The sequence below is a fragment of the Arvicola amphibius genome, chromosome 6, assembly GCF_903992535.2.
Source record: "Arvicola amphibius chromosome 6, mArvAmp1.2, whole genome shotgun sequence".
Classification (NCBI taxonomy): Eukaryota; Metazoa; Chordata; class Mammalia; order Rodentia; family Cricetidae; genus Arvicola; species Arvicola amphibius.
In genome coordinates, this window is record NC_052052.2 from 47,126,444 (window position 1) to 47,152,081 (window position 25,638).

Sequence of the window (25,638 nt, forward strand, 5' to 3'; positions counted from 1 at the left end):
TAATGCCAGCACTCAGGAGGCAGAGGCAGGCGGATCTCTGTGAGTTCAAGGTTAGCCTGGTCTACAAGAGCTAGTTTCAGGACAGGCTCCAAAGCTTCAGAGAAACCCTGTCTTGAAAAATCAAAAACCAAAAACCAAAACAAACAAACAAAAAAAATAAAGAAAGAAAAAAAGAAAAAGAAACAACGAACTCTGGTACATCAAAGTATTATGGCGTACCTACACAATTCCTCACATTTTCTACTCGAGCCTCTCAGTTGAGCACTGTATCGCATATCATACATGTTGATAAACATTAAGAATTGTTGGTAGTTATCTGGAAAGAAGCTGAACTTCACTGCTCCTTAGGTTTCTTCTATGCTGGCATTCATTTGCATACACAAATATTTATGCCACTACAAAATGCACATAAGTGAAACATCTTTTAAAAACGTTATTCGAAGTGGTTTCTTTCCTGACTACTCAATTCCACAATTTATCAGAAGTAAAGGCCTTTGATCTGCACATATTCTCGTCAGCCACCAGATGGCACAAGGTGTGAGCGTTTTCCTCTGACAGGGCCACTGTGCACAACCTTGACCTATAAACTCAAAATAATGTATTTTGAAGTGTTCTATCACTCAAACAGCTCAGCTATTTTAGCCACATGTAGACATGAGTGACTAAGTTGAAATTGACATGGGCCTCATTTTTCCAAATCTTGGGGTTCTGGGAGACTCTGGCCAACATAATGAACCAATGAACAAACAAGTAAATCAGAACAGCTCCATTGCAGGAGACAGGAAAAGGAGTCAGGTCAAAGCAATGACCGTCTTAGATTCTGAGTAAATTTTTCAACTGCAAAATAAACTCGACGCAGGCCATCAAGAGAAAACATGTTCATACCCCTTCACATGCAGCTTGATACATTATTTTCCTGCCTGTTATTCATGCTGAAAGCAGGCACTCGATATAAAAATGTTTCTTTGCTTTGGCCCAAAGAAAAGTTGTTGTTAAAGTTTGTAGGAAAAAAAAAAGTAGAGAAAAGCCTCTTTGCCTTTTATTCAAATTCGTAACATAGAGCATGTTTAATGGTCGTGTGATCCCCTCTGAAAAACCCAGAATACTGGCCGCTGACAACAAGAGCTAAAATGTGAGATGAAGAAGCTGGGTGCTACAGGGTCTTCCCTTCCCAGGCCTCATGGTAGCACATTTGCTACGCAGTATGAAGAAAGCAGACTGCTTACCTGCTTTCCCTCCTATGTGGGATTCAGGACATACACACACACACACACACACACAGAGAGAGAGAGAGAGAGAGAGAGAGAGAGAGAGAGAGAGAGAGAGACAGAGACAGAGAGAGAGACAGAGAGAGAGACAGACAGAGAGAGAGAGACAGAAAATAGAAGGGAGACTTGTTTGGGAAGAGAAAGGGGCCTTATCAGAGAGATGGGCAGGGAGAGAAAGGGAGTGTTTAATATGTCCTGAGTATATGTTATATTTGAATGGAAAAAAATTAAAAACCCATCGCTTTGTACAGTGAGTATGCCCTTATTTGTTGTATGTGGTGTGTGCACATGTGGGTGTGTGTATGTGCGTGTAAACCTATGTGTTGACATGTGTGGCTGTGCACATGTGGATGGAGGCTAGTGGTTGACATCTGTTGTCTTTCTTGATTGTTCCACTAAGGTAGGGTTCCTTGCTGAACCTAGAGTTCTCTAATTTGGTTAGTAAAAAGTATCCCAGCTTGACAGGACCCCCTGTCTCTGACTTCTGAGCACAGGGATTACAGGAGGGACAGCAGGCCTATCTGGCATTTACATGAGTACTGGGGATCTGGACTCTGGTCTTCATACATGCATGGCAAGCACATTATTTCCAGATCCTCCTCCAATAAAATGATTTAAATTATACAAGAATAAAGATTTCATATGTATACATAATCTTTATTCATATATATATTTGTATATATACATGTATTGATGTATATATATGTGTATGTGTGTGTATATATATATATGTGTGTGTGTGTGTGTGTGTGTGTGTGTGTGTGTGTATGTATGGTATGTATGTGTGTGTATATACATGGCTCCTGAATGAGAAATTTTGGGAAAACAAAGTCAGAGCTATGAGAAAGATGAAAAGGTGACTAACTGGTGATAACTAACTCTGAAGAGGACCAGCTTGCTCTTCTGTGGTCATGTCCTTTGCTCATGTCCTCTCTCCATGATGCCAGCTTTTGATGTGCATTCCCCTCTGTATGCTGTGAATGTGTTTTGTTAATGAATAAAGCTGCTTTGGTCCTGTGGCAGGGCACAATGGAGCTACATGGGAAAACTAAACAGAATGCTGGGAGAAAGTAGGTAGAGTCAAGGAGACGCCATGTAGCTGCCAAAGGAGAAATATACCCACCGGCCGAACCTTACCCGTAAACCACAAGCCTCATGGTAAAATACAAAATAGTGAAAATGGGAGAGTTTAAAACATAGGAGCCAGCTGGTAATATGCCTAAGTGATTGGCCAAGCAGTATTGTAATGAATAGTTTCTATGTGATTATTTTGGGTCTGGGTGGCTGGGAAACAAAGGTTCAGTCTCTACTTACTAGCTTTCCTAGCTGTGTTCCTGTGAAAGAAAATTATACTTTCTTATGATTATTCTCATGCTTAGAAAAGGCATTGGCTGCTATCCCCAGGGTTTCTGCCAATGGCTCAGTAGATAGTAGAGAGCAGAATCGCCAATACTCAAGGTCAATGCCATCACACATTCAAAGCACTTGGAATGTCTTACTTCAGCTTCCATTGTATATAATTCTGTCGATTTTGTTGCTTCCATTTGTAATACTGTCCCATGAATTTTGGATCTCCAACAACTGAAATAAAATGATTAAAAAAGAAATATTAATATATACTCTTTAATATAGTTCAGAGTCGAAAGTACCTCACTTTTCATTAAGTTGATATGTTGCAATTGCACACACTGTAGTTCATGTTACAATGCTTGAAGACTTTGCAAATGTTTTCTTTTTATTGGTTCTATGTAATACTCAATATTGTTTGAAATAAGTAGATTGTGACTTAAAAATTGTTTTCATTATAATGACATTCATTTATATATCATTTATGCAGTTAAATAAAATTTATGGTAAATCTTTGCTTTGGACTGAAGTCCTGCACTAGGCCCAATACCACTGCAAGATGGAGTTCCTCAAGATGGGTGGTGGTACATGCCTTTAATCCCAGCACTAGAGAGGCAGAAGCAGATGGGTCTCCGAGTTTGAGGCCCGCCTGGTTTACAGAGTGAGTTCTAGTACAGCTAAGGCTACACAGAGAAATCCAGTCTTGGAAAGAAAAACAAAAAAAGATGGAGTTTCCTTTTTTGTGTGTGTTCACAGTGCTGCGTCAAGAAAGCAACAGAGTCCCTAAACAAAGCAGACTACACTAACCAACAGGAAGGCCTCAGTCAGGCTTGGCAGTCCCTTCTGCTGTTCCCTCCTGAGAAAACTGAACTGGTTGTTTCCTGGTTCCTGGAGGACCCAAGATCTCCTATCCGGTAGTTAAATTGCTACCCAATTCATGATTCACTAATAAAAGCCAATTTCGTCTTCAAACTTGGAGAAACTTTGTATCTTAGTAATAGAAAAGTATTAAGATAGTTCATGAAAATCATGGACCTTAATAGCTTAATTAATTTCTAATTCAGTGCCTGGAGTGAAAAACTGAATCTTGGGATTGGAAGTAACAATGTTTTCATTTCCATTCTGAGAACTGTTACTTTGTTTTGCTTCCGGAGCTATACACTCCAAGTAAAGATTCTGCTGGACACCTCCATTCCAGGGCCATTTCTGATCTGGATCTTTCGCAGAGTGAGAGTCTCAAACAGATAGTCCTCCTGGCCCCAAGGGAATCCTTGGGCCATGTTACCACGATACTGCCCCTTCCCCTGCTTGATGACAAGGTCCACCGTGGCCTCCCCTAATCTGAGCATTGGGAGTTGCCTCTGGCCCAGTTCATCTTTCTGGATCCGTGCCAGTCCAGTTCATCCTTCTCCCAAGGAGTGAGCCTCTAACGCTGGTAGGCAGATCTTAAGGAAGCCTTGGCTCCTTTAACGTTTTCTTAGAACTTGGTTTTTCTAGAGACAATCATCTTCACTGTTCTTGTGAGAACCTTAGTTGGTGTTCCTATTAAAAATTTATATCCAGAAGCTGGAGAAATGGATTTGTGGTTAAGAGCACTTGCTGGCTAGGCAGTGGTGGCGCACGCCTTTAATCCCAGCACTCAGGAGGCAGAGGCAGGTGGATCTCTGTGGGTTCTAGGCCAGCCTGGTCTACAGAACAAGTTCTAGAACAGGCTCCAAAGCTACATAAAGAAACCCTGTCTCAAAAAACCAGGAGGTTAAAAAAAAGCACTTGCTGTTCTTCCAGAGGATCCGGGTTCAATTCTCACCACATGGAGCTCACAATTACCTATAGTTCCAACTCCAGGGAATCGAACACCTCTGGCTTCTACTAGCAGACACATGCAATTATACACAACTAAAACAAACCAAAAACCCCTTTTTGTCCATGATAGAGGATTCAGTTCTGTGGCAGAGCCCTGGGCTTCCATCCCTGGCATTCCTGAACAGCAGGATTTTTATTTTGTTTGACTGGTACAGGTGCAAGTGGACTTGCGGGCCCGCTGTGTGCTGCGTTTCTGTCAACCTAGCTCATGTCTTCATTAGAATAGTTTGAAATCATGTTACCTTTCTGGCTCACAAGTTTGTGGTTAGTCACAAGTTTTATGCTGCCAATCAAATTTGCATAAAATGTACTGAAAACTGTACTCTTAACCTACATCACAGATCCACACAGGCTCTTCCCCTCTCCCTACCTCTTCTCCCCTCCCCTCCCTTCCCCTTCCCTCTTGTGAGTTTGTAGTTGAACCACCTAACTGGCCAGATGTTGTCTACTAGTCTTACTGTTATTTGGAATCTCTAGCATATCAGTGGTTTACTCTTTCTTTTGACAGCGTTTCTCTGTGTAGCCCTGACTGTCCTGGAACTAGCTCTATAGACCAGGCCAGCCTCAAACTCACGTAGATCTGCCTGGCACTAAAGGTGTGCAACACTATGCCTGGCCAAGGATTTACTTTTTCTTTGTAATGCAATGCCATTTGCTTTAGATAGAATTTTTTTTCCTTCTGTTAAATGAGATGATTTTTCACCAACAACATCCCTAGAAAGACTCTAACCTTTCTCTTCCTCAGATCCACACGAACACACATAGCCACGCTGCCTTCCAGGCCCTATTAGACTCTTCATGCTGGCATTTCAGTAGAGCGTCCGTTCCACTGAAGAAGCAAATCTCAGCTCTCTCGAGTTCTTAGTGAAGAACTGTCTTTCCTTTAGGTGAGTAGCATATGTAACTGGAATTCTTTTTTTTAAAATTAATTTATTTATTATATATACAGCGTTTCACCAGCATGTATGCCTGCAGACCAGAAGAGGGTACCAGATCTAATTATAGATGGTTGTGAGCAACCATGTAGTTACTGGGACTTGAACTTAGGACCTCTGGAAGAGCGGCCAGTGCTCTTAACCTCTGAGCTATCTTACCAGCCCCTGGAATTCTTACTATAAGCGGTGGGGATGTAGAGCAGGTGTGGAGGGGAGCCGTTTTACCATTCTACCCAACAGACTAGCAATGCTCCAGTGTTGTCTTAGCAACAATCTTCCATTTGCATGGACAAAATTAAAGATTTTGCCGAGTTTCTACTAAAAGATTTATATTTTTCTTTACTTTTCTGAAAGGCCTTTCCTGCCTTATGGGTGTGAAGCTGTATGGTAGGCGGACCCCACCTTATGGATTACAAACCCAGAGAGGCCAGGGCACCTCTCCGAGCAGTGCATTCATGTTCTGTCGACTCCAGCTTCACTGCTTCCGTCTCAGAGGTGAAGACACCACAGTTCTGCTTACAGACCTTGAAGGCTTCTCATATTTGACCTCTATGACTTCTTTTCGGCTCATCTGTCTTCTACCATCCGCTTGTAAACTCCTTACATTGCTTACCTACAATATGCATCTTCTTGTCTCCAAGACAGTCAACTGTTAGGATGTACATGTTCAAGGAACAGTGCTGATTAGAGGAAAAGGACAAAGGAGGAGGAGCGGGCCCCAGTTCTAGAGGGTGAAATCCCTCCCTCATATCTCCTGCCTGTGGGATGGTTTCATAAGCCATGGCAGAAGAGGGTTCCTTCCACAGCTTTCGTAATGTCATTCTTTCTCTTGAAAATTACAGTGTTGCTTCCACTCTGGAATTTGTTTGTTTCTGCAGCAGTGGGGATAGAACTCAGGACCTTGTGCCTCCCTACTCTTTTTTTTTTTTTTTTTTTTTTTCCATAATGAGACAGGACAGAAAGAAGCAGGGATCTATCTTTTGAAAATAATCGAAGCCATTACTTTTATTAAGCAAGAGTCAGAAATTTATTGCCAGTCATATAGCCTGTCCACAAAACACATCTATATGGTTTCTGAAATGTATATGTAAAAAACTTACAATCTTATTTTTTAGTAACAGTGTAACGAAGTCTTCCAAAGCTCACAGGATGGCTTACAAAGACACACCTAGATAGTCAATGTTGGGACAATGTGGGTTCGTGTGGGCCTAAAAAGCTGGCTTACGGTCTGGACAAATCTTGCTGATACAAATACTTTCTCTATGTAATTTGGTTGTGTGTGTGTGTGTGTGTGTGTGTGTGTGCATGCGTGTGTGTGTGTGTTTTGTTTTGAAGTCTCCAAGGGAAAGGCAGGAATATTCTCTAGCTCTCTTCGGGTTCTAGCAAGCCTCCATGCTCATAAATCAGCTCTTGGTCTTGCTATGCCTGAGGTAGGGTAGGCTCCCTTTGGCTTCTTAGCCTGGCAGTTGGAGTTGGGGGGAAGGTGGAGGGAATGGGAGGAGGGGAGAGAGTGGGACCTGGGATTGGTATGTAAAATAAAAAAAGATAGTCTGTTTTTGTTTTGTTTTTTAAATAAAATTTAAAAAAAATAATTTTAAAAAGAGGCAGGGAAAATTTAGGGGCGGGGGCATGAAAAGAGAGAAATACTCCTTTCTTCGGAATCCAGTGAAGCCCCTAGCAAGCAGGAAAGCAAGAATGCACAATTAACAGCCGCTTACGGCCTTTCTCCCTCCCCAGATGTAAGCCTGTAATTTTCTAGGAATCTCACCAGAAACCCCATTTGCAATGAAAGGACACATGCGTACTCAAGTCCTTGTGCAACCCTAGAGGCTTCTGGTTTCCCCTCATCAGATTATAATTTCATCCAAGGCACCTCCAGAACCACTCTATAATCTCGTTTACCAAATGAGAACAAAAGAGGGAAGGAATCTCAGAGCAGCCCTTGGAAAGATAACTTGAGAGTCACCAAAAAGGTCCCTATGGATAACAGTGAGACAATGTATTGCCAGTCTCCTGTGAGAAGCCCAGGCCTTACTTTCCCTACTTTCTCTAGAGAAACATATAATCCCCTTGGGTGTATCTTTCCTTCCGAGTGCCTGTCTCTTGACTTTCATGTTTAAATCTATACCAATTTTTTTATGGTTTATTTAACTTTTATTTTATGTGCATTGGTGTGAAGGTGTCAGATCCCCTGCAACTGGATCTTCAGACAGTTGTGAGCTGCCATGTGGGTGCTGGGAATTGAACTCCGGTCCTCTGGAAGAGCAGTCAGTGCTCTTAACCACTGAGCCATCTCTCCAGCCCCTACCAAAATATTTTTAACCTTTTTTTTTCCCAACTTTGCCTCATCTTTGGCATTGAAGCCAGGAATCCTGGCTTGGTCTGAGTTGAGGTCTCTAAATTCCTAGGAGAATCCAGGTTGTTGTGTGCCCGGTTGTTCTTCTGCCACTGGCAATGATGTGCCGCTTTTCCTGCGGAAGCAGAAGGTGACTTCGAAGTTGCTCATCTTCTCTGGAGGAACTCTCACATCCAGAAAACATGGCACCGGCTTGCATTAGTGTTTCCTTTACAGACATATTATCTCACACAACCCCAGAGCACCTAAAAGCAGGGCGAATATTCTTTGCTCGTTAACAGGAATGAAAGACGGCGTTCAACTAGGCAAGCCATTCCTTTGAATTTTCTTACCCATATGTTGCAAAACTAGCATCGGGCTAAGGAGTTGCTGACTTCTGACGTCATGCTGTCCCCACCTGTGGCTGTGCGTTATGGTCGCCCAGGGAGCTTTCAAAACTCCCACTACACAGTCCTCCTGCCAGCCCCCGTGGAACTGGTCTGGGTGTGCTCTTTAGGTTGGAATTTTTACAGGCTCCGCAGGTGGCTCTAATGAGCAGCTGAGGCTGTGCGGCCGGGCTCTGGAAGCAGGCACGCTGCTTCTCGCCAGGAAGGAAGGGCCTTGGGAAGCCTCAAAGGCTGAGAGTCTCCTGGGGTGAAAGCAAGCACCCTCCTGATGCCGGAGGCTGTTTGGTTCGCCTGCTGACAGCAAACAAGCACCGGGGAGCCTCCACTCAGCGCCGCACAGCATGGCGCTCTCAGGAATTCTTTTCCTGGAACGTAAGCATTTCCGTATGGGGATCATATTCTGTCGTTAAAGAGCTGTTCCTACAACCATATGCATGGCTTTTCTCTCTGCCAAACCCCTGATTTGACATTTTATAGTGATGGGCAGAGAACAGCGGGGTCGCTGGTACATTTCTCTGTATGATTTCCTATGACTGTGAATGGAAATGACTTGCATTTCAGAAACGCTGTTTATCCTTCAGCATTTGAATGTAAATCTCACACTCTGCTGGGATAACACATTGTCATGCTATAAAGGCAGAATATATCATTGGAAGGAAACACAGAGCCAGAGGTCTAATCCAAGTCTTTGGACTACAGTGCTACTAACTGAGGACGGGCCTGTGTGCTGACTGCTGTTCTCTAAGCACTTCCACCCTATGACATCATTGTGTTGTGACTGCTCTCATTTTTGCAAACAAGGCACCTGGGCCAAGGACAGCAACAGACTGACGAATATGTGACATTTTCTCGCATGTGGATGACCCCAGCTAAATTACCTGGTTTCCTAGTCTCGTTTCTCATCTGAAGAACAAAGGGTTAGAATCATGTCTAGTCCCTCGGCCAGATAGATATATGGCTATTTGTTACATATATTAAGGTGTTCCGTAAATAAATATTGGTTGAATAAATAAGGGGATGATGAATGAGCGTGGTTAGAAGCATAGCATATACAGACACACTCTACAGACTGTATCGTGAAAGAATACACTCATGACGATTATGGCATTAAAATCTAGACATAGCTTTGTGGCTCAAAAATATGAAATAGTGTTAATAGCCAAATCAAAATACAACTACTTCCTACTCATAAAATACAAATCTCTTAAAATATGCACGGGCCATTCATAGCCTCAGCAGTGACAAGAATATAAACGTGTAACTGAAGTTAGGAGGTTTCCTTTGCGCTTCTGAGTCATTAGAGGAGCAGTCTACAATCTAAAGCTTTATCTTCATTACTGCAAGGAAATTAGGCCATTAAAAAAAAGCCGGCGTTGGCTCCCATCCAGCTGAACTATCAAAAGGCAACAAGGCCGGCAGATTCTGTAGTGGGAAGCGGCGGGGCTGCGTCCCGCCACCCGCCGCTGCCGGCTAGCTTTATCCAAAATAATTACACGGAAACTGTATTCTTTTAAAACACTGCCTGGCCCATAGTTTCAGCCTCTTATTAGTTAATTCTCACATCTTCCTTTAACCCATATTTAGTAATCTGGGTAGCACCACGAGTTGTGGCTTACCAGGAGAGATCTTAACCTGCGTCCATCTCGGAGAGGAGCAGCATGGAGACTCACTATGGTCACTGCCTGAAGCGTCTCCCTAACTCTACTTCCTTGTTCCCACAATTCTGTTCTGTCTACTCCACCTACCTAACTCTCTGTCTCTTAAAGGGCCAAGGCAGTTTTCTTTATTAATTAACCAATGAAAGAAACATAGACAGATAACTCTCCTCCATCATTTCCCCTTTTTCTGTTTAAACAAAAAAGAAAGGCTTCAACTTTAACATAGCAAAATTACATGTAACAAAACAGTCATCAAGCAAGTATTACAGTTACAATATTTAAATCTATTTTATCTTTTATCATAACTAAGGAAAGCTATAACTATCTATTTATTCTTCAACTCCATCAAAGACTCCAGAAGGATATAATGCTACCTAAGTAAATAAGAAATAAGTAACTTATAAAACTCTAGAAATGACAGAGACAACTCGCTGCCTGGACAGTCACCCAAAGTTCCTCTGTACCATTGAGGCATCCATCTTCAGCCTTCAGGCCCATAGTGTCCAGCAGACTTTTTCATGAAGCAGGAAATTCCAAAGACAGTTCAGTTACTTTCTGCTGTGTCCTGCAGAACGTCTCGCAGACTCTTTCATGAATCAGGAACCCCGAAAGACCATCTCACCTTTAGGCAAGTTCAGCAGTCCTCTCTCTGCGGGTTCTTTGTGTCCAGTTTATGGAACAGTCCAGCCAAGAGCAGTTTCTTGCCCAAATGGCTAACAAACTCCATAAGTAGCCTCTTCGATGCCCATCTTCCTCTCGAAGTAGATTGGTGCTGCCAGGAGCAGACGTGTCTCATTGTCATGAAAAACCCTAAGTTATTAAAACATTAAATGCCATATTCTGCAGTCTTTGAAAGATATGAAGAATGTCTATCTAACTGAAATATATCTCTACATATCTAGAAAATCTAATAACTTGACTACAAGCTTAACTATTATCAATGATTATCCATTAACAACCTATATTTCCTAATTATACATTACAGTTTTTAAAATGAACTACAATCACAATAGCTTAATCAAGATCAGAAATACATATACATATAACAAATTGACCTTAAAATCCATACCAATGCAAATTATTCATATCTATATCATATCCCCCTTTAAATGTAAAAGAACATTTATAAACAATATTTGGGAATGTGGGCGCAGTTTTTTCTCTCCAAACTGCTTCCTGCTGAATGGGGGCGCTGTTATTTAGGTCTTTCATGGTATAACCTGTGTGCTAGGTTCCTCTCAGTTGGCAGTTGAGTGAAGTAATTTTTTGAAGATGTTCACAGCAACCTTTCAGGAGGGCGTGGTCTATCATACCATATTGGGATAGAAGCAATCCACAGAGTCTCGTCCTCTGTGAAAACAAAAGAAGAAACTCTTTTCCAAAGCATCATGTTCTTAGATCCAAATCCTGAAGTCATACCGTTAAGATGTCCATTCTGGTCTAGCCTGGCAGCCCATATAATGAAATGTCTCTCTGTATTTAGCTCCTTTACAGTCAAAAAAATCAAAGAAAACACAACAAAATACATAATCCAGACTCTCTGTGAATTTTCCATTTTTATGCGGCTTATTTTCATTCTATCACTTTACTTTATTCTGTCTCTTTAAAGACTTTAGCCTTTTTTTAGGCATTAACTTTATTTTTTATATTTTCTTCTCTCTCTCTCAAGCCTACATACATTCATCCAACACTGTGACTCATTTAAAAGTCTTTTATGTCTGAATCTTTTCTATTGTGAATCTGTAATTTTTTACTATCCAGGAGCATTTCTTAAAAGGTTAACCACTTCTTAAAATAATACGGTACTGCCTGTTTACAGCCAAGTCTAAACCTTAACTGCGCTGTTATCATGGTAATTACGATAGTTCCTGCCTGAGGTCAGCACAATTCAGCATGGCGGAGCAGAGCCAGAGCTGCTACTGCCTCAGTACACAGCAGTCCACATTGGAGCTGCACTCGGCAGTTTAATTTTGATACTGAGCGTGCAGCACAGAAACTCTTTTAATCCAAGTTACAGCCAAATCAGATGCGCAGAGCACTGCGCAGACTGAAAACACCTCTCTCTCTATGGCGGCAGGAATCCGCAAACGCTGTCCCGCTCGCCTAAGCCTGATTCCGCCATCTGCCCAGGTGCAGGCAGGGAGCAGTGAGCCATTGGCATGGTCTCAGAGTACTTTCTTTCCGATACCAAGCGGGCAAGGTTTTTAAGTGGATTTAGTGACCACGTTGGAGCACCAAAAAACTATATGAGTGTTGATTCTTGTATATTGATATATTGAACATTATATGAGAGTATGATACCACCTCTGTTTGAAACAATTGTTATATTGACATTGTTTACTATATTGCAATGTACATCTCTACCTCTGATATTATTTATGTAATGACATTGTTTACCATATTGCACTGTACATTTCTACCTCAGATATTATTTATGTAAGGACCCTGTTTACATTTGGAAATCATTGTCTTCATTTTTTGCACAGTCGTCTATTCTATTAGTCATACAGTTACATAAGTGTTGAGAATTATATGTTGGTCATATTTATATTTAGGACAATCAGGTTTTTTAGACACATAGAGGTTGTATTTAGTATAGATAGCATAATCTTCAACCTCTTTGAAGAACTGTAGAACATGGCCTTTAATCTAACCTACAGTTTTGTATTTTTGAGACACAATCACTCCTGGCAACAATGCTCTACTCCCGAGAGAACGTTGAGCACCAAAGACACTCCACTGGGAGTTTGTCTTCTACTTGGCAGAACTGGCCTTGGGGCAAAGAAAAGCCCATACCTCCATTACTGACTAAAGTACAAAATATCCATAAGTGGATAAAACAGAATTGTCTTATCTTGCCAAGACAGGATAGGATAGTTCTACTAAAGGTTCCTTGCCATTGTATAATGGTATGTCAGGTTTTTTCAGGCCTCAGCCAAAGTTGGTTGCCTCAACATTGCTATCAAGACTTCGTGTGGTTGCCCAGGTAGTCAATTGTCTCTGTCTTCTGTTGCACATTTTGGAAGTTTCTCGTTTGTGCTTCCTGGTTGCTTTGGTAATTTTACTCTCCTTCTCAGATCTTTGATGGGGTTGAAGATTAGATAATGGTAGCTACCTTCTAGATTATTTAGACTTCTCAAAGTAGAGTGATTAGAAAAATTCTTCGTTATATACTTCTCGCCTGATATTGTTTACTTTTTGTAATTTTATATGATCAGTTCCCATTGTATATAGTTGTATTTGGTTTCTGAATCTGTCTTATTTAGACAAAAAAGGGGAGATGTTGGGGCAGCTGGCCCAATCCCTGCGTTCAGGGGCGTGGCTGCTCCAGCGGGGTAGCCATGCCCCTTAAATAGGATTGGGGAGCCGGAAGGCAGCCCGTTCGTTTGCCCCGCGCTCACTCCGCTGGACCCTTGGTTCTGTAAGTTCCCTTATCTCCCTTTGTATTAAAATTGACTAATTATAAAAGGACTATTTTTGGTTATTTCCAATCTTCGCCGCTTCAAGATTCTGTCAGGTTTGCATTTGCTTTTGAAAATTAGGTGCTGGCTATTTTTGAAGGCAGGCTCTTGGAACATTTTGAGAGCGATTCCAGGGGAAGGAGGGGCAGTAGAATTGTGAAATCTGCCATCCAGTGTTAGACTCAAAGTCCTAGGAATACTTCTGGGCTACGGAGAACTAGGCCCAGGCCCTTGCTTTTGCAGATGATGAGTTACAGACTGGGTTAGTGACAGACCGTTGTAGAAACAACAAAACCCAACAAGCTGTACTCAAACGCCTTTGAGAGAGGAACCGCTATCAGGAAATCACCATGATTTTCTTCCATTTTAAAATCGCCTTTTATTAAGAGGCAATTGTTCTCAAACTCTCTCAAATTTTGGCACATTATTGTATCTTTTGCCTATGAGTTACGTTTCTGAGCCCCCCCCCCCCTTGTGCATTTACATATTACCGTCCTGAAAAAAAAAAATCCAGAAACCTTTTTTTTTGGGTGCTTGGGTTTTGGAGGAATTTGCCTCTTAGACCCTGGTCCCTGGAGTTAGTATCTTTCAACATCATGTTTTCACAACAAATGTTTATTGTCTCCCAATTCATCTGTGTCCCTCTATACTCCATTCATGGCACTTGAAACATACCTAGGCTGCCTAAGGTGCATCTGGCCACCAAACTTTGAAATTAAACACCCATAAACTCTGATATCAGCAATAAAATTTTTTGAACTAACAGTGTTGCTAAAAATCTGTGTATCATAATACCCTTCGAATAATTTTTTTCTATCACTCATGTGTGAGTGGGGATGGTAATGTATAATCAGAAAATAATCAATAACCAACTTCCTGAGAGAGCGTGTGATTTCATAAACATTATCTAGCTTACTTGGTTTTATATTTGTTAAGCTTAATAGTACCTTTGCCTTATCTTATGTCTGAAAGATAAATACAACTTTTTTTTTTTGCTATAGTTAGGAAACAACTGCAATGAGATGATGCCCAATGAGACTCAAAATTAAAGCAGTGACCATGGGGGCAGAGGTGAATAGAAGCATTATAATGTTACAAGAGATAAATCAAGAAGGCAAAAATAAATTAAAAGGCATAAGGTTGTTCTAAGGATTATTAGCCAGAAGAAAATAAAAAAAAAATAATGAGCTCCCAGTACCTAAGACAGAGAAGGACGGAGGGACAGGTTTGGGGGCTCCAGGGAGAACCGGGCTCAGGATATCTGAATGGCATGCCTGTACCATGTGTAGGTGAGGGGTCTCAGGGCCTGGCCCCCTCACCATGTGCCTGTGGGTACAGAAGTGGGTCTGGCTAGAGGTGTGGTTTGGGCATCACTGACTAATGAAAGGGAAGGCAGCGAGAGAGGCCTTTCAGGGCGATGGGGAGAAGGGTGGGAACAAGGTCATCACCGGGAAAAGAGGCAGAATACCTTGGGAAAAAGACTAAGACTAGTGGACGCAGGGCAGCATGCACATGAATGAGAGCACAGGCAGCAACAGCTAGGGGAGAAAAGGACTTCGGAACATCATTGCAGACTCTGGGCTCCACAGTCCCCTTCTAACTTCACGAGGCCCATGCCACTTTGACATTTGGATGGCCGGGGCAGAACCACATTTTCACTGAAGCGTGTGGGGCCTGGATAGCCTACTTGGAGGAAAATAAAGACATATACTCTAAAACTCCAGTAAAATGGAACCAGTTGTCCGGCTCTCACATTCTGTCTTTGTGATCCCCAGACAATGCTTCCTTACAGGGATGTAACCAAACTGCCCTCCCTGGGTTCTCACTTCTGCCTGCATTTGTTCTCCATGCTGGCTCTGACTTCAGGGATAACTATCTTTGAAATGGAAAGGTCCACCCTGCTGTGAACTCTCCTTTCTTGGGTGAAGGCAGTTAAGTAAACCTCAAAAGATTAAGAACTCCATCAATTGCCTACTCTTCTTCTGGCTTTTAAGGGGACTCAGGCCAGGGCTCTACACAAATGAGGCACTGAATTAACAGTTGTTGAGTGACTAGTACAGCACAGAGAGCCAGCAAACAGCTTATTGCTCTTGCATAGCCGAGACGTGTCAACTAGTCTTTAAAAGTAAGACAATCAGAACGATCCACAGGTTAATCGATATTAGAAGGACACAGAAGAAGGTTAGATCTGCTTACATGGATTTCTGGAGTGTTCTGCTGTTTGTGATGTGGCTATCGTAGACCATGTCTTGTAGTAATCATTAAATGAGATTTTCTTAATTAATCTGAAAATACAAACAAAATATAATTTGTAAGGTTGTTTTTAAAATTATCAGAGCATGCCATTCAGCTAACAATCATATCAAACGAGGCTGATTTGAAAATTATGATACTCTCTTCTCCTTTCCTTCTCTTTTCTTCTCTTTCCTTCCTTCCCTTCCTTTCCTTCCCTTACGTTTCCTTTCCTTTCCCTTCCCCTTCCTTCCTTCCTTCCTTCCTTCCTTCCTTCCTTCCTTCCTTCCTTTTTTTCATTCTTTTGAGACCAGGTATGTGTGTCCCTGGCAAGTCTTGCCCTCTATGTACCCCAGACTGGCCTGAACTCACAATCATCCTGCTTCAGTCTCCTGTGTGCTGGGATTACAGGTGTGTGCCATCAGGTCTGGCTTTGGACATACCTCTCTAAGAATTACCCATTGAATAGATGAATAAAACACATTCACCACTGACAAGTAAAATCACAGAAAAGACAAACTGTCTAATTTTTCAGTAATGAATAGAAATGCCCACCTATGTGCATATTTATCTGCACTGTAAAAAGACTAACGCCAGCATCTAAAGGATCTTTAAGGGAAGCATTATATTTGTAATTTTCTTCACTCTACAGTAAAGTTTTCTTAAACATTGTACCAATGCCATTTAGTGTGATGGTTTTTATTTCTTCTTCATAGGGAGAATAAAGGCATCAGAATGTAGATTGACTTTTACACAGAATCTTAGCCACATGGAAGCCCCCTCTTTCCTCATCCCCATCTATTAGTGTTTTTGTGCCCTTACAGGAGAGAGAAGATTCTAGTAACGCAGTAAGTGGCAACTGAAGACCACTTCCTAAGTCGCTGCATCTGCATGCATTTTTTTTTTACTACGAACTTGTTGAGCTCAGCAATTTATAGCTCTGTAAATAAGTCATTACTTCGAGATAACATCCAGCCATGTGAAGTCACCAGCTAACCAGTGCAAGTAGAAGCTTAAACATCAGGTATAATATCCCTTATATCTGATCTTCAATTTAATTTTTCAATTCTTTGGAAGGAGAAACATTTTCAGTCAAAAAATATTAGTATTAATTTTTAGGGGTCAACTGTAAGTTCCTTAAGTTAAGTATTTGACTCAATTCTGAAATTAATGAGGCAATATTTAAATGGATCAGTGCATCCATGAATTTAGCAGTTTATGACACCTAATTTTAAAACTAACATTTTTCAAATGTGTTATTACTTTTCCAATCATACATAAGTAGATATCTGAAATGGGTGAAGATAAATTAACCATTGCTCATATTGCTTCCAGCACAGCCTGCCAAGCTTCACACGGCCGAACAATATGCTAAGGTAACACGAATTTGCCCCCCGAAATGTTTCAGCGTTTTGCAGAGAGGGTAACAAAATGAAAGGCTGCCTTGTGTCTCTTGCATGAAAATCTTGAGATCAATTTGCCGTCACAGATCATTTGACAGACGACAATGACCCAAGAGGAAGGAAACTGTCAACACACTGTCTCATGAAAAAAAAATTACCATCTTTAGGCACAATCGTCTCATTGTCTTTTGTCTGTTTGAGGATAACCTATGACCCTCTCTCTTTGTAGGGGTGTCCTGTTCAGTTTCAAACTGTTAGCCCTTTTGGGATTGCTTTTCTTTTTCTCAGAATAATTAATAATATTACCCTAAAAGGTATAACAGTGGTTAGATTGGATACACAAAGCAGAGTATCTTAAATGTTTGCATTTCCAATTATATAGAGGAAACAGTCCTTTAAAATAATAGTCACTATATTTAAAATTAATTAGTTAGACCACTAAACTAGCAAGGAGATAAAATGGTATAAACAATATGTTTGTAGTTCCCATCAATACCAACAACATACTGAATATCATCTCTGATGATGAAAAAGGAGGAAATATAAATTTTAAAAATTATACTGGGCAGTAAAGTTGTGTTATTCTGTTGCTATAACACATAATCCTGACAGAGAGAAGAGAACAGCTTTCTTTAGTCCCATAATAAGGTGTTGCATTTAGATAGCATGATATATTGACTGTACTTCTTTAGAAGTGGCAATAAACAAAAGAATTTGGAGGAAGACGATAAAACTTTTGTTTGACAGTCATCAGGGAGTCGTTTGAGGCACATGTCTGTGGAAAGGGAGGAGGCATCCTAGGCTCAGGGGACAGACTCAGCCATGTTCGGGACCTGGATCTGGTGTGCCTGCATGTACACACAGAGGATCTTGGAGTAAGAAGAGACAAGGCTGAGGCAGTTGAGCTCAGTGGAGAGTTCAGATTGAGAGAAGCCAAAGGCCGTTCCAATGGGTGAAGCTTGGTGGTGCAGGATCTTCACATGTAGGCAGAGAAGGCTTAGAACTGGCTGACCAGCTTGGTTCACCAGGACTGAGGGCCATCAGTGGTTCCTAAACAGGAAAGTAAAGAAGGAGCTGGGGCTTGAGTGACAGTTTCCTCAGGGGTCTCACACAGGGAAAATTCCAGAAGACTAAATGTAGGCTCAGTTAGGAGACGAAGTGACAGAGGTAATGAGCTAACTGAGACTTAACGGGGGTGGGAGCAAAGGTTGGGAGAAGGTACAGAGGAAACCAAGATGATGCTGAAGAAAGATCAGATTAGCCAATCACCTGATGCATGAGAGATGAAGGCTGGTTGGGTCAAATCTTTTCTGAAGCCCAGAAGACTAGGTTTTTAGTAACAGACAGCATTATGTGGTACTGAAGTAAAATATGAGTGTAATTTCAGAGGCCGACTCGGGTGATGATGTGACAGAGGAAACAAAATGACCTTTAGGGGTCTGAGGGTGAAACTGGAAATGGAAAAAAAGAAAGAGAGAGACAGAGACAGATTAATAGATGAAGCCATTAAGGAAAACGATCTCTAAACCAGTGCTTAGAAGAGGCTGAGTAGACACCAACTTATAAGGAGCCAGTAAGGGTACAGTCTGGTGTTTAATTGAGCCGTGACCATTTGTTGTTGAGTTGCATAGACTCAAAAGCAGATGCAAACCCAAGGAACTTAGGCAATGTTGAGGAGAAACAGCTTCCTTAACAGCACATGGAATGGGGATGTAGAGGCCTGCTCTCAAGAGGAGCCCAGGCTGGGGGTCATTTCTAAAGGCAGGGCAGGAACTCCCCTGTGGACCAGGGAGCAGGGCTTTCTTTGCAGAGGGTGACGCGGGAAAGCATGTGTTCTACAGATTGCTAAACCCAGCAGCCCCTGCTTATCACAGGCAGTGAGCGAATTCCAAGACCCCCAGTGGATGCTGAAATCACAGGTAGTACCAAACTCTGTGTGTGGACGTGTGTGTGTCCCTATACATCTGTATTAGTCATTTGTCTTGTTGCTGTAGCAAATATTTCACAGAAACAACTTAGGCAAGGGTTTATTCACAGTTGGCGGGTGGGAAGTCATGGTGGCAGTTGGTCACATTGCAGTCAAGCTGCATGTTGCAGCTTAGCTCTCCTTTTCCTTTTAAAAGATGCTCTGGGACATGGAGCTAGAGAGATGACTCAACAGTTTAGAGCACTTGTTGCTCTTTCAGAGAGGACTTGGGTACCATTCCAAACCCTACACGGTGCCTCTCAGCCATCTCTAGCTCCAGTTCCAGGGGGGGTACGATGCCTTCTGACTCCTGGAGACACCACACACACACATGGTACCCATACATGAATGCAGGCAAAACATTTACATGCATAAAATTTAATAAATAGATCTAAAAACTAAGTAATCAGAAACAGAACAATTATGACAACATACTATAATAAAGTTCAGTGAATGAGAATAGTCTCTCTGTGTCTTACACTATTTTATTGCCTTGCACTCACTCTTTCTGTCATAATGTGAGTTGACAGATGCCTATGTGAAAAGATGAAGTGATATAGGTTTAATATGGCAGCAGCCTGTGATGGCCTAAATGGCTATTGGGTGACCGATGGGCATGGGGTATGCTGAGCGTGGATACATTGGATAAAGATCTAAGTCTCCTTCCAGGGGACAGAGCGAAATGGCACAAGATTCATCCTGCTGTTTAATCTGTGAGCAATTTAAAACATACAATTTTTTTTTTCTAGAATTTTCCAGCAAGGGGAAAAGGCAGGCTCACTGCCTAGAAGAAGAGAATAATGGTGATGCTGTTTTATGGAAGCAGCATGCACCTCAAACTTTAACTGGTTGGAAATGTCTCCTGCAGCACCAACTAGTTCTTAGCATCATGGTTAAGACTATAGGGGCTGGAATTAGCAGGGCAAACTCTCTGACTCACTTCCTTATTGACCGTGTGAAGGGGTGAGCTATGTGACCTTCCTCTACTTGTTTCCTCATTGCTGAAAGAGAAAGAAGTTTTCTCAAGGGGTCATAAGTATTCAGTGAAAGCACGCATGAGAAGAGCCAAGTTGAGCACCTCTCAGCACTCAGAGTCACCGGCCTCCTTAATTGCCTTCCCAAAGTATCTCCCCATTTCCCACTGCTCACCCCAGGCAGCCTCCTTGCTGTTTCCCTGCTTTCTACTCTTTATGCCAGGAAGGGTGATGCCTCTGTGGGAAGTGGTATTTGTCATCTAATTCTGGGGGATGAAGTCTCAGTACTCTCAAACTTGACTCTTCATCAGCTGGCCATGCCCTTCCGTTTTCCAGTCTCTCATTCTTCTGTCTGGAGCCCCATGATCTCTTAAGACTTCCTATAAATCTTGAATTTCTTATAATATTATACTTCTGTTTTGGTGCAAAATTTGTTAGTTACAGACTTTCTCTCCTTTGCGTTCCTTATTCTTCTTCCTCATCACAGTCTGGGTCCAGTCAAATAACTGTCTGTGAAGGCTGCCATAGGGGATGCCTGGGTTTGTCTCCCTGGTGTCTCTTGTGCTCTTACCACATCATGCGGAGACCCAGCTCGAAATGAGATCAGGATTAACATTTAGTTCAGGGATAGGAACAGGAATTATAAATGACGATAATTAAACCAGGACTGGAAAGATGGCTATCTGGGTAAGGACGTTTGCCACACGTGAGGACCCGAGCTCAGTCCCCAGAACCCACTTAAAAGCTGGACTGGCTGCTTGCACCTGCAGTGCCAACACAGTTGCAGTTTGGACAGCAAGGTAGCTAAGGCTTGCTGGGCAGCCAGTGGCAAGTTCCAGGATCAGTGAGGGACCCTGTCTTGAGTTAGTAAGACAGAGAGGGATAGAGCAATCCATCCAATGTTCAGCCGGCCTAGTGTCGCCCCTTGGCCACCAGTGAGTGCACATGGTTACATGTGCCCTGCTTTTAGAAATGACCCTCAGCCTGGGCTCCTCTTGAGAGCAGGCCTCTACATCCCCATTCCATGTGCTGTCAAGGAAGCTGTTTCTCCTCAACATTGCCTAGGCTCCTTGGGTTTGCATCTGCTTTTGTGTCTATGCAACTCAACAACTAATGGTCACGGCTCAATTAAACACCAGACTGCACCTACAAAGTGTGGATACTAAGATCATGACTTGCTTTTAAAAAAAAGTACAGACTTCCAAAAGAAGTTTATAAAGAAAAGAAAAGGCCCTGTGTGCGTGTGTGTGTGTGTGTGTGTGGTTGTATGTATGCGTGTGTGTTTGTGTGTATGTGTTCTGCTCAGATGACTCATTTAAGTAGAACTCATTCTGACCTTGGCATTCCTCAAGTTCCTCCTTTGCTATCCTATCAGAATTTGCCCAGTGGCCTTGGGTATCTGGCAGAAGATGTTTCCTACACTGTCCTTGTCCCTGCTTACTCTCCTGCAGAAGAGCTCTGCGTTTTAGAATACAAGCCTCGTGAATTTAGGGGGTCACAATTTAAAGGGGTGTGTCCCCAACATGGAGTATAGTGTCTGCTACAGGATGGCAGGATCTGTGAATTAATTTTAAAGACAGGAATAAAGTACCTGCCCTTCCATGAAAAGGACTGTGGCACAGTTCGTATGTGACATTCTAGAGTATATGCAGAAATCCCAGTTGACTGCAGAAACTCAACATCAACAGAACCCCCTAGTTCAACATCAACAGAACCCCCAGTTCAACATCAACAGAACCCCCTAGCTCAACATCAACAGATCCCCTAGTTCAACATCAATAGAACCCCCAGTTCAACATCAACAGAACCCCAGTTCAACATCAACAGAACCCCCAGTTCAACATCAACAGAACACCAGTTGAACATTAATAGAACTCCATGCTCAACATCAACAGAACCCACAAGTTCAACATCAATAGAACCCCCTAGCTCAACATCAACAGAACCCCTAGCTCAACATCAACAGATCCCCTAGTTCAACATCAATAGAACCCCCAGTTCAACATCAACAGAATCCCCAGTTCAACATCAACAGAACCCCCAGTTCAACATCAATAGAACCCCCTAGTTCAACATCAACAGAACCCCCTAGCTCAGGATCAACAGAACCCTCTAGTTTGACATCAACAGAACGCCCTAGTTCAACATCAACAGAACCCCTCTGCTTCCCTGCCTCTGTTCCATGCAATTGATCTGAGTATGCTTGAGTTTTGTTTTGTCTTCTGCATTCATAGAACCCCCAGTTCAACATCAACAGAATCCCCAGTTCAACATCAACAGAACCCCCAGTTCAACATCAATAGAACCCCCTAGTTCAACATCAACAGAACCCCCTAGCTCAGGATCAACAGAACCCTCTAGTTTGACATCAACAGAACGCCCTAGTTCAACATCAACAGAACCCCTCTGCTTCCCTGCCTCTGTTCCATGCAATTGATCTGAGTATGCTTGAGTTTTGTTTTGTCTTCTGCATTCAGAGGCCATGCCTCTGGAACACATTTCCAGATGTAGATCTTTCATTCCTGCTCATGACGTTAATGCAAAGCTCCAAACCAATAGGCTAGATGTCACATTGCTAAGAGCAGTATTTCTCCTTGAGTAATCACTGCAAGAACTCATTGCAATGCATTAGTTAAAAAGCAGGGGCCAGCAAGTTCAATCCCTGGGAGCCCTGCTGAAAAAGGCTGCCATGATAGTTGCATCTGTAACCCCAGCACTCTTAAAAGACAGGTGAGAGTCAGACAGGAGAATCACCTAGAAGCCGAAGGTCAGCTTTCTGGAGTACAGTGGAGTCAAGAGAGACCCTGCTCACCAAGGGAGGAGAGAAGTGACTCCCCAAAGCTGTCTTCTTGCCTCTAAATGCAAGGCATGGCACATGTATACCTGTTTTCTCTCTCTCTCCTCTTTTCATGTCTCTTCCCTCTCTCCATCTCTCTTTTCTCTCTCCATCTCTCTCTGTTTCTCTCTCACACACATATAACATGAAGACACAAACACCAGTAAACAAAGAACGAGTAACCCAAAGAGAGAAGACACAGTTGAGCAGTGAACAACATATCAAGGGGGCAACATGGAAACCCACACAACCAATCTCATCATGATATAAAATAGAACCACGAAGCCTACTCAAGTCCTGACTCTCTAGCCCCTACTCTGTCCTACCTGAAGACTTCTCTAGAGAAGTCAAGGTTTCACAAAGTGAGGCTGATAAACCAGACCTGATTCGGGGTCATTTATCCTTGTCTGGGTTCAGAGGAACTGCTGAAACCAAACCAGAGACAATCTCCTGGTCAAGCTCTCTAGACTTGTCGGTTAATGTTGGCACTGTGTGAAGGATGCTGCAAATGGTTAAGTCCCAGGGAGCAAGAACGTTTGCGGTCCCAGGGCTACCCATGTTTCATGGATGACAAGAAGGCATGCGTGTACTGCTGCTCAGAGTATGATCAGGATGGGGAAGGTGCTCTTGCCCACAGACTGAGTGGACAGCAGCACCTTCAGGGAGCCCCAGCCAAATGGACCACTCACTAGACGGCCCATGATCTTTCAGCACAGTTTCAGGACTTAAGTGGCCCAAGTTTACTTTCCTTATAGTCAAGGAAACCTGGGCTAAATCAAGCATGACTTCAATACTACCTAATTGGCTTTAAGTTTAGAGCTCAAGAAAGCAAAGGCTGGCGCACTTCTTTCAAGTAGTTACAATTTAGGAGACTCTACAGACTGCACCTTGCTCAGACGCTCAAGGCCAAAGTCATGCTACATTGCCAGGCTTTTTTCTTAAAATTTACAGTGGGGGCTGGCGAGATGGCCCAAAACTCAAGGGGATTTGCTGCTCTTACAGGGGACCAGTTTGATCCCCAACGTGTAATCACTGCAAAGTTCACAGTCCCTTGGATTCCCCATTGGAGGAATTTGACACTCTCTTCTGGCCAATCTGGGCACTGTGCTCATATGAACCTCACCCACCCACAATTAAAAAATCAAAATATAAAATTTGTTACAAAGAAAACAAGAAAGAGAGAGAGAGAGAAAGAAAAAAGAAAGAAATAAAGGAAGGAAGGAAGGAAGGAAGGAAGGAAGGAAGGAAGGAAGGAAGGGAGGGAGGGAGGGAGGGAGGGAAGAAAGAAAGAAGGAAGGAAAGAAAGATACAGTGGCTTTGGCCCTGACTCTGTTTTCTGAGTTAGGATTAATCACATCTTCTTCTAAAATTCTTGGAGTTTTGTGGTCTACAATGGTTTATGCTTATTTCACCGACAGCACTTTTGTTCCATTTAAAATGCAAATACAACAGATATAAACAGAAACGAAACAGATCAGTTCATTATAGATACATCAAAGGTAGATTCAATAGAAAGAACTTAGTAATTTCCCACATTCTTCCTAAAAATAAATTTATTATGAGGGAAATATATGGTTCCCTTTCTAAATTAAATGATGTAACAATGTGGGGCCGGAGAGATGGCTCAGCACTTAAGAGCACTTGCTGCTCTTCCAGGGGATCTGGGTTCACGTCCCAACAGCCGCATCAGGAGGCTCACAATCACACTACAACTTCAGGGAACCAATGCTCGCTTTTCTCCTCCGAAGACACCCACCCACACACATAAATAAAATAAACGTAAATCTTTTGGAATATCTTCATGACAAACCGTAAAGTCAGTATCATTTAATATTGGCTTGGGCTGAAAAAACCAACAGAGATGCCAATCGAGAAACACTTACCTGATAGACCTTTGTGGCTTTTCAGAAAGCTCTAGGCTGCCCTCCTTTACTGCAAAGAGAAAATAGAAAAAGGTTCTGGTGACTTGGAACTGGAAGAGGTGGTGCTATGTGCATTCTTTCCAAAGCCTCTATAAAATCACGGCATAGGGATTTTTTTTTAAAAAAAAAATAAAGTATTACATACAACATCAAGGAAGTGGAAGAAAAGTGACAAGAAAGAATGTCAAGATGGAAAGCAGATGTCAAATGGCAACCGTGTTGGCAGGTCCTGGGAAGCCGAAACCTAACTGGGGGACCAGGAAAGGCCAACAGACAGCAGCGGAGCTGGCAAGGGGAGCTGTGCTTCAGAAAGAACTCAGGGCCCCAAGGTGCCAAGTAACTCTGAGAGGAGACACAGGGCGGGGCGGAGGGGGGGAGGCGAGCACAGACCTGCACTTCCCCCCCTCACCCCAGAGAACCACATGGATTCCCCCGCCCAGAATAGAGGCAGGATGCTCACCTTCTGCAGAGACAGTCGTGGAGACTCAGGGTTGAACAGCAGTGTGGAGGACAGACAGTGGGAAGAAGTAAAGACTCCTCCTCTGAGGGACCGCGAAAAAGATGTTCAGACACAGGAAAAAACCAAAACAAAACAGACTTTATCCCAGTGAGAGAAACAAAGATAAAAGCTTCAGAAATTCTTGAAGGAACTGAAGGGTACTGGGAAAGATCAGGGGGGATAGAAAGACACACCATGACACCGAGAGACAAGCAGAACACACTACAGCTGCCTTGGCTTTGGTCCCTGGTGGAGGAGGGGACTCTGAAGGCCTGAAGGCCTAGAACAGACAGGCAGGCCTACCTTCAAAACAAGCCCATGGTTCCCACAAGCATCAAATCTAGTTGCAGGTGTTGGCGAGACAGTGATTCCTTAGAGTAGCATCAGTGGAGGGGAGATTCCATTTTGTCACGCAGCAGTGGGCCTTTCTATTGTTAACAACTGAGTGACCCAAGGGCCTGAGATTAGGGAACGCCCACAGGTTGAAAAGACTTTTAGTGGCCTGTCCCGGCCCCTGTGGTGGGGGGAGGGA

The 25,638-nt window shown here is 42.7% G+C and overlaps 1 protein-coding gene across 1 annotated transcript in view; it reads right to left on the minus strand.

Moving 5' to 3' along the window:
- Ube2u (ubiquitin conjugating enzyme E2 U) overlaps positions 1-25,638 on the minus strand; it is a 62,589-nt gene that overhangs the window by 11,640 nt on the left and 25,311 nt on the right. The window contains exons 6-8 of the mRNA XM_042055303.1: positions 24,569-24,617; positions 15,471-15,559; positions 2,768-2,849 (exon numbers count right to left, since the gene is read on the minus strand). Of these exons, the coding sequence (XP_041911237.1) occupies positions 2,768-2,849; positions 15,471-15,559; positions 24,569-24,617 (220 nt within the window). The remainder of the gene's footprint in view (positions 1-2,767; positions 2,850-15,470; positions 15,560-24,568; positions 24,618-25,638) is intronic.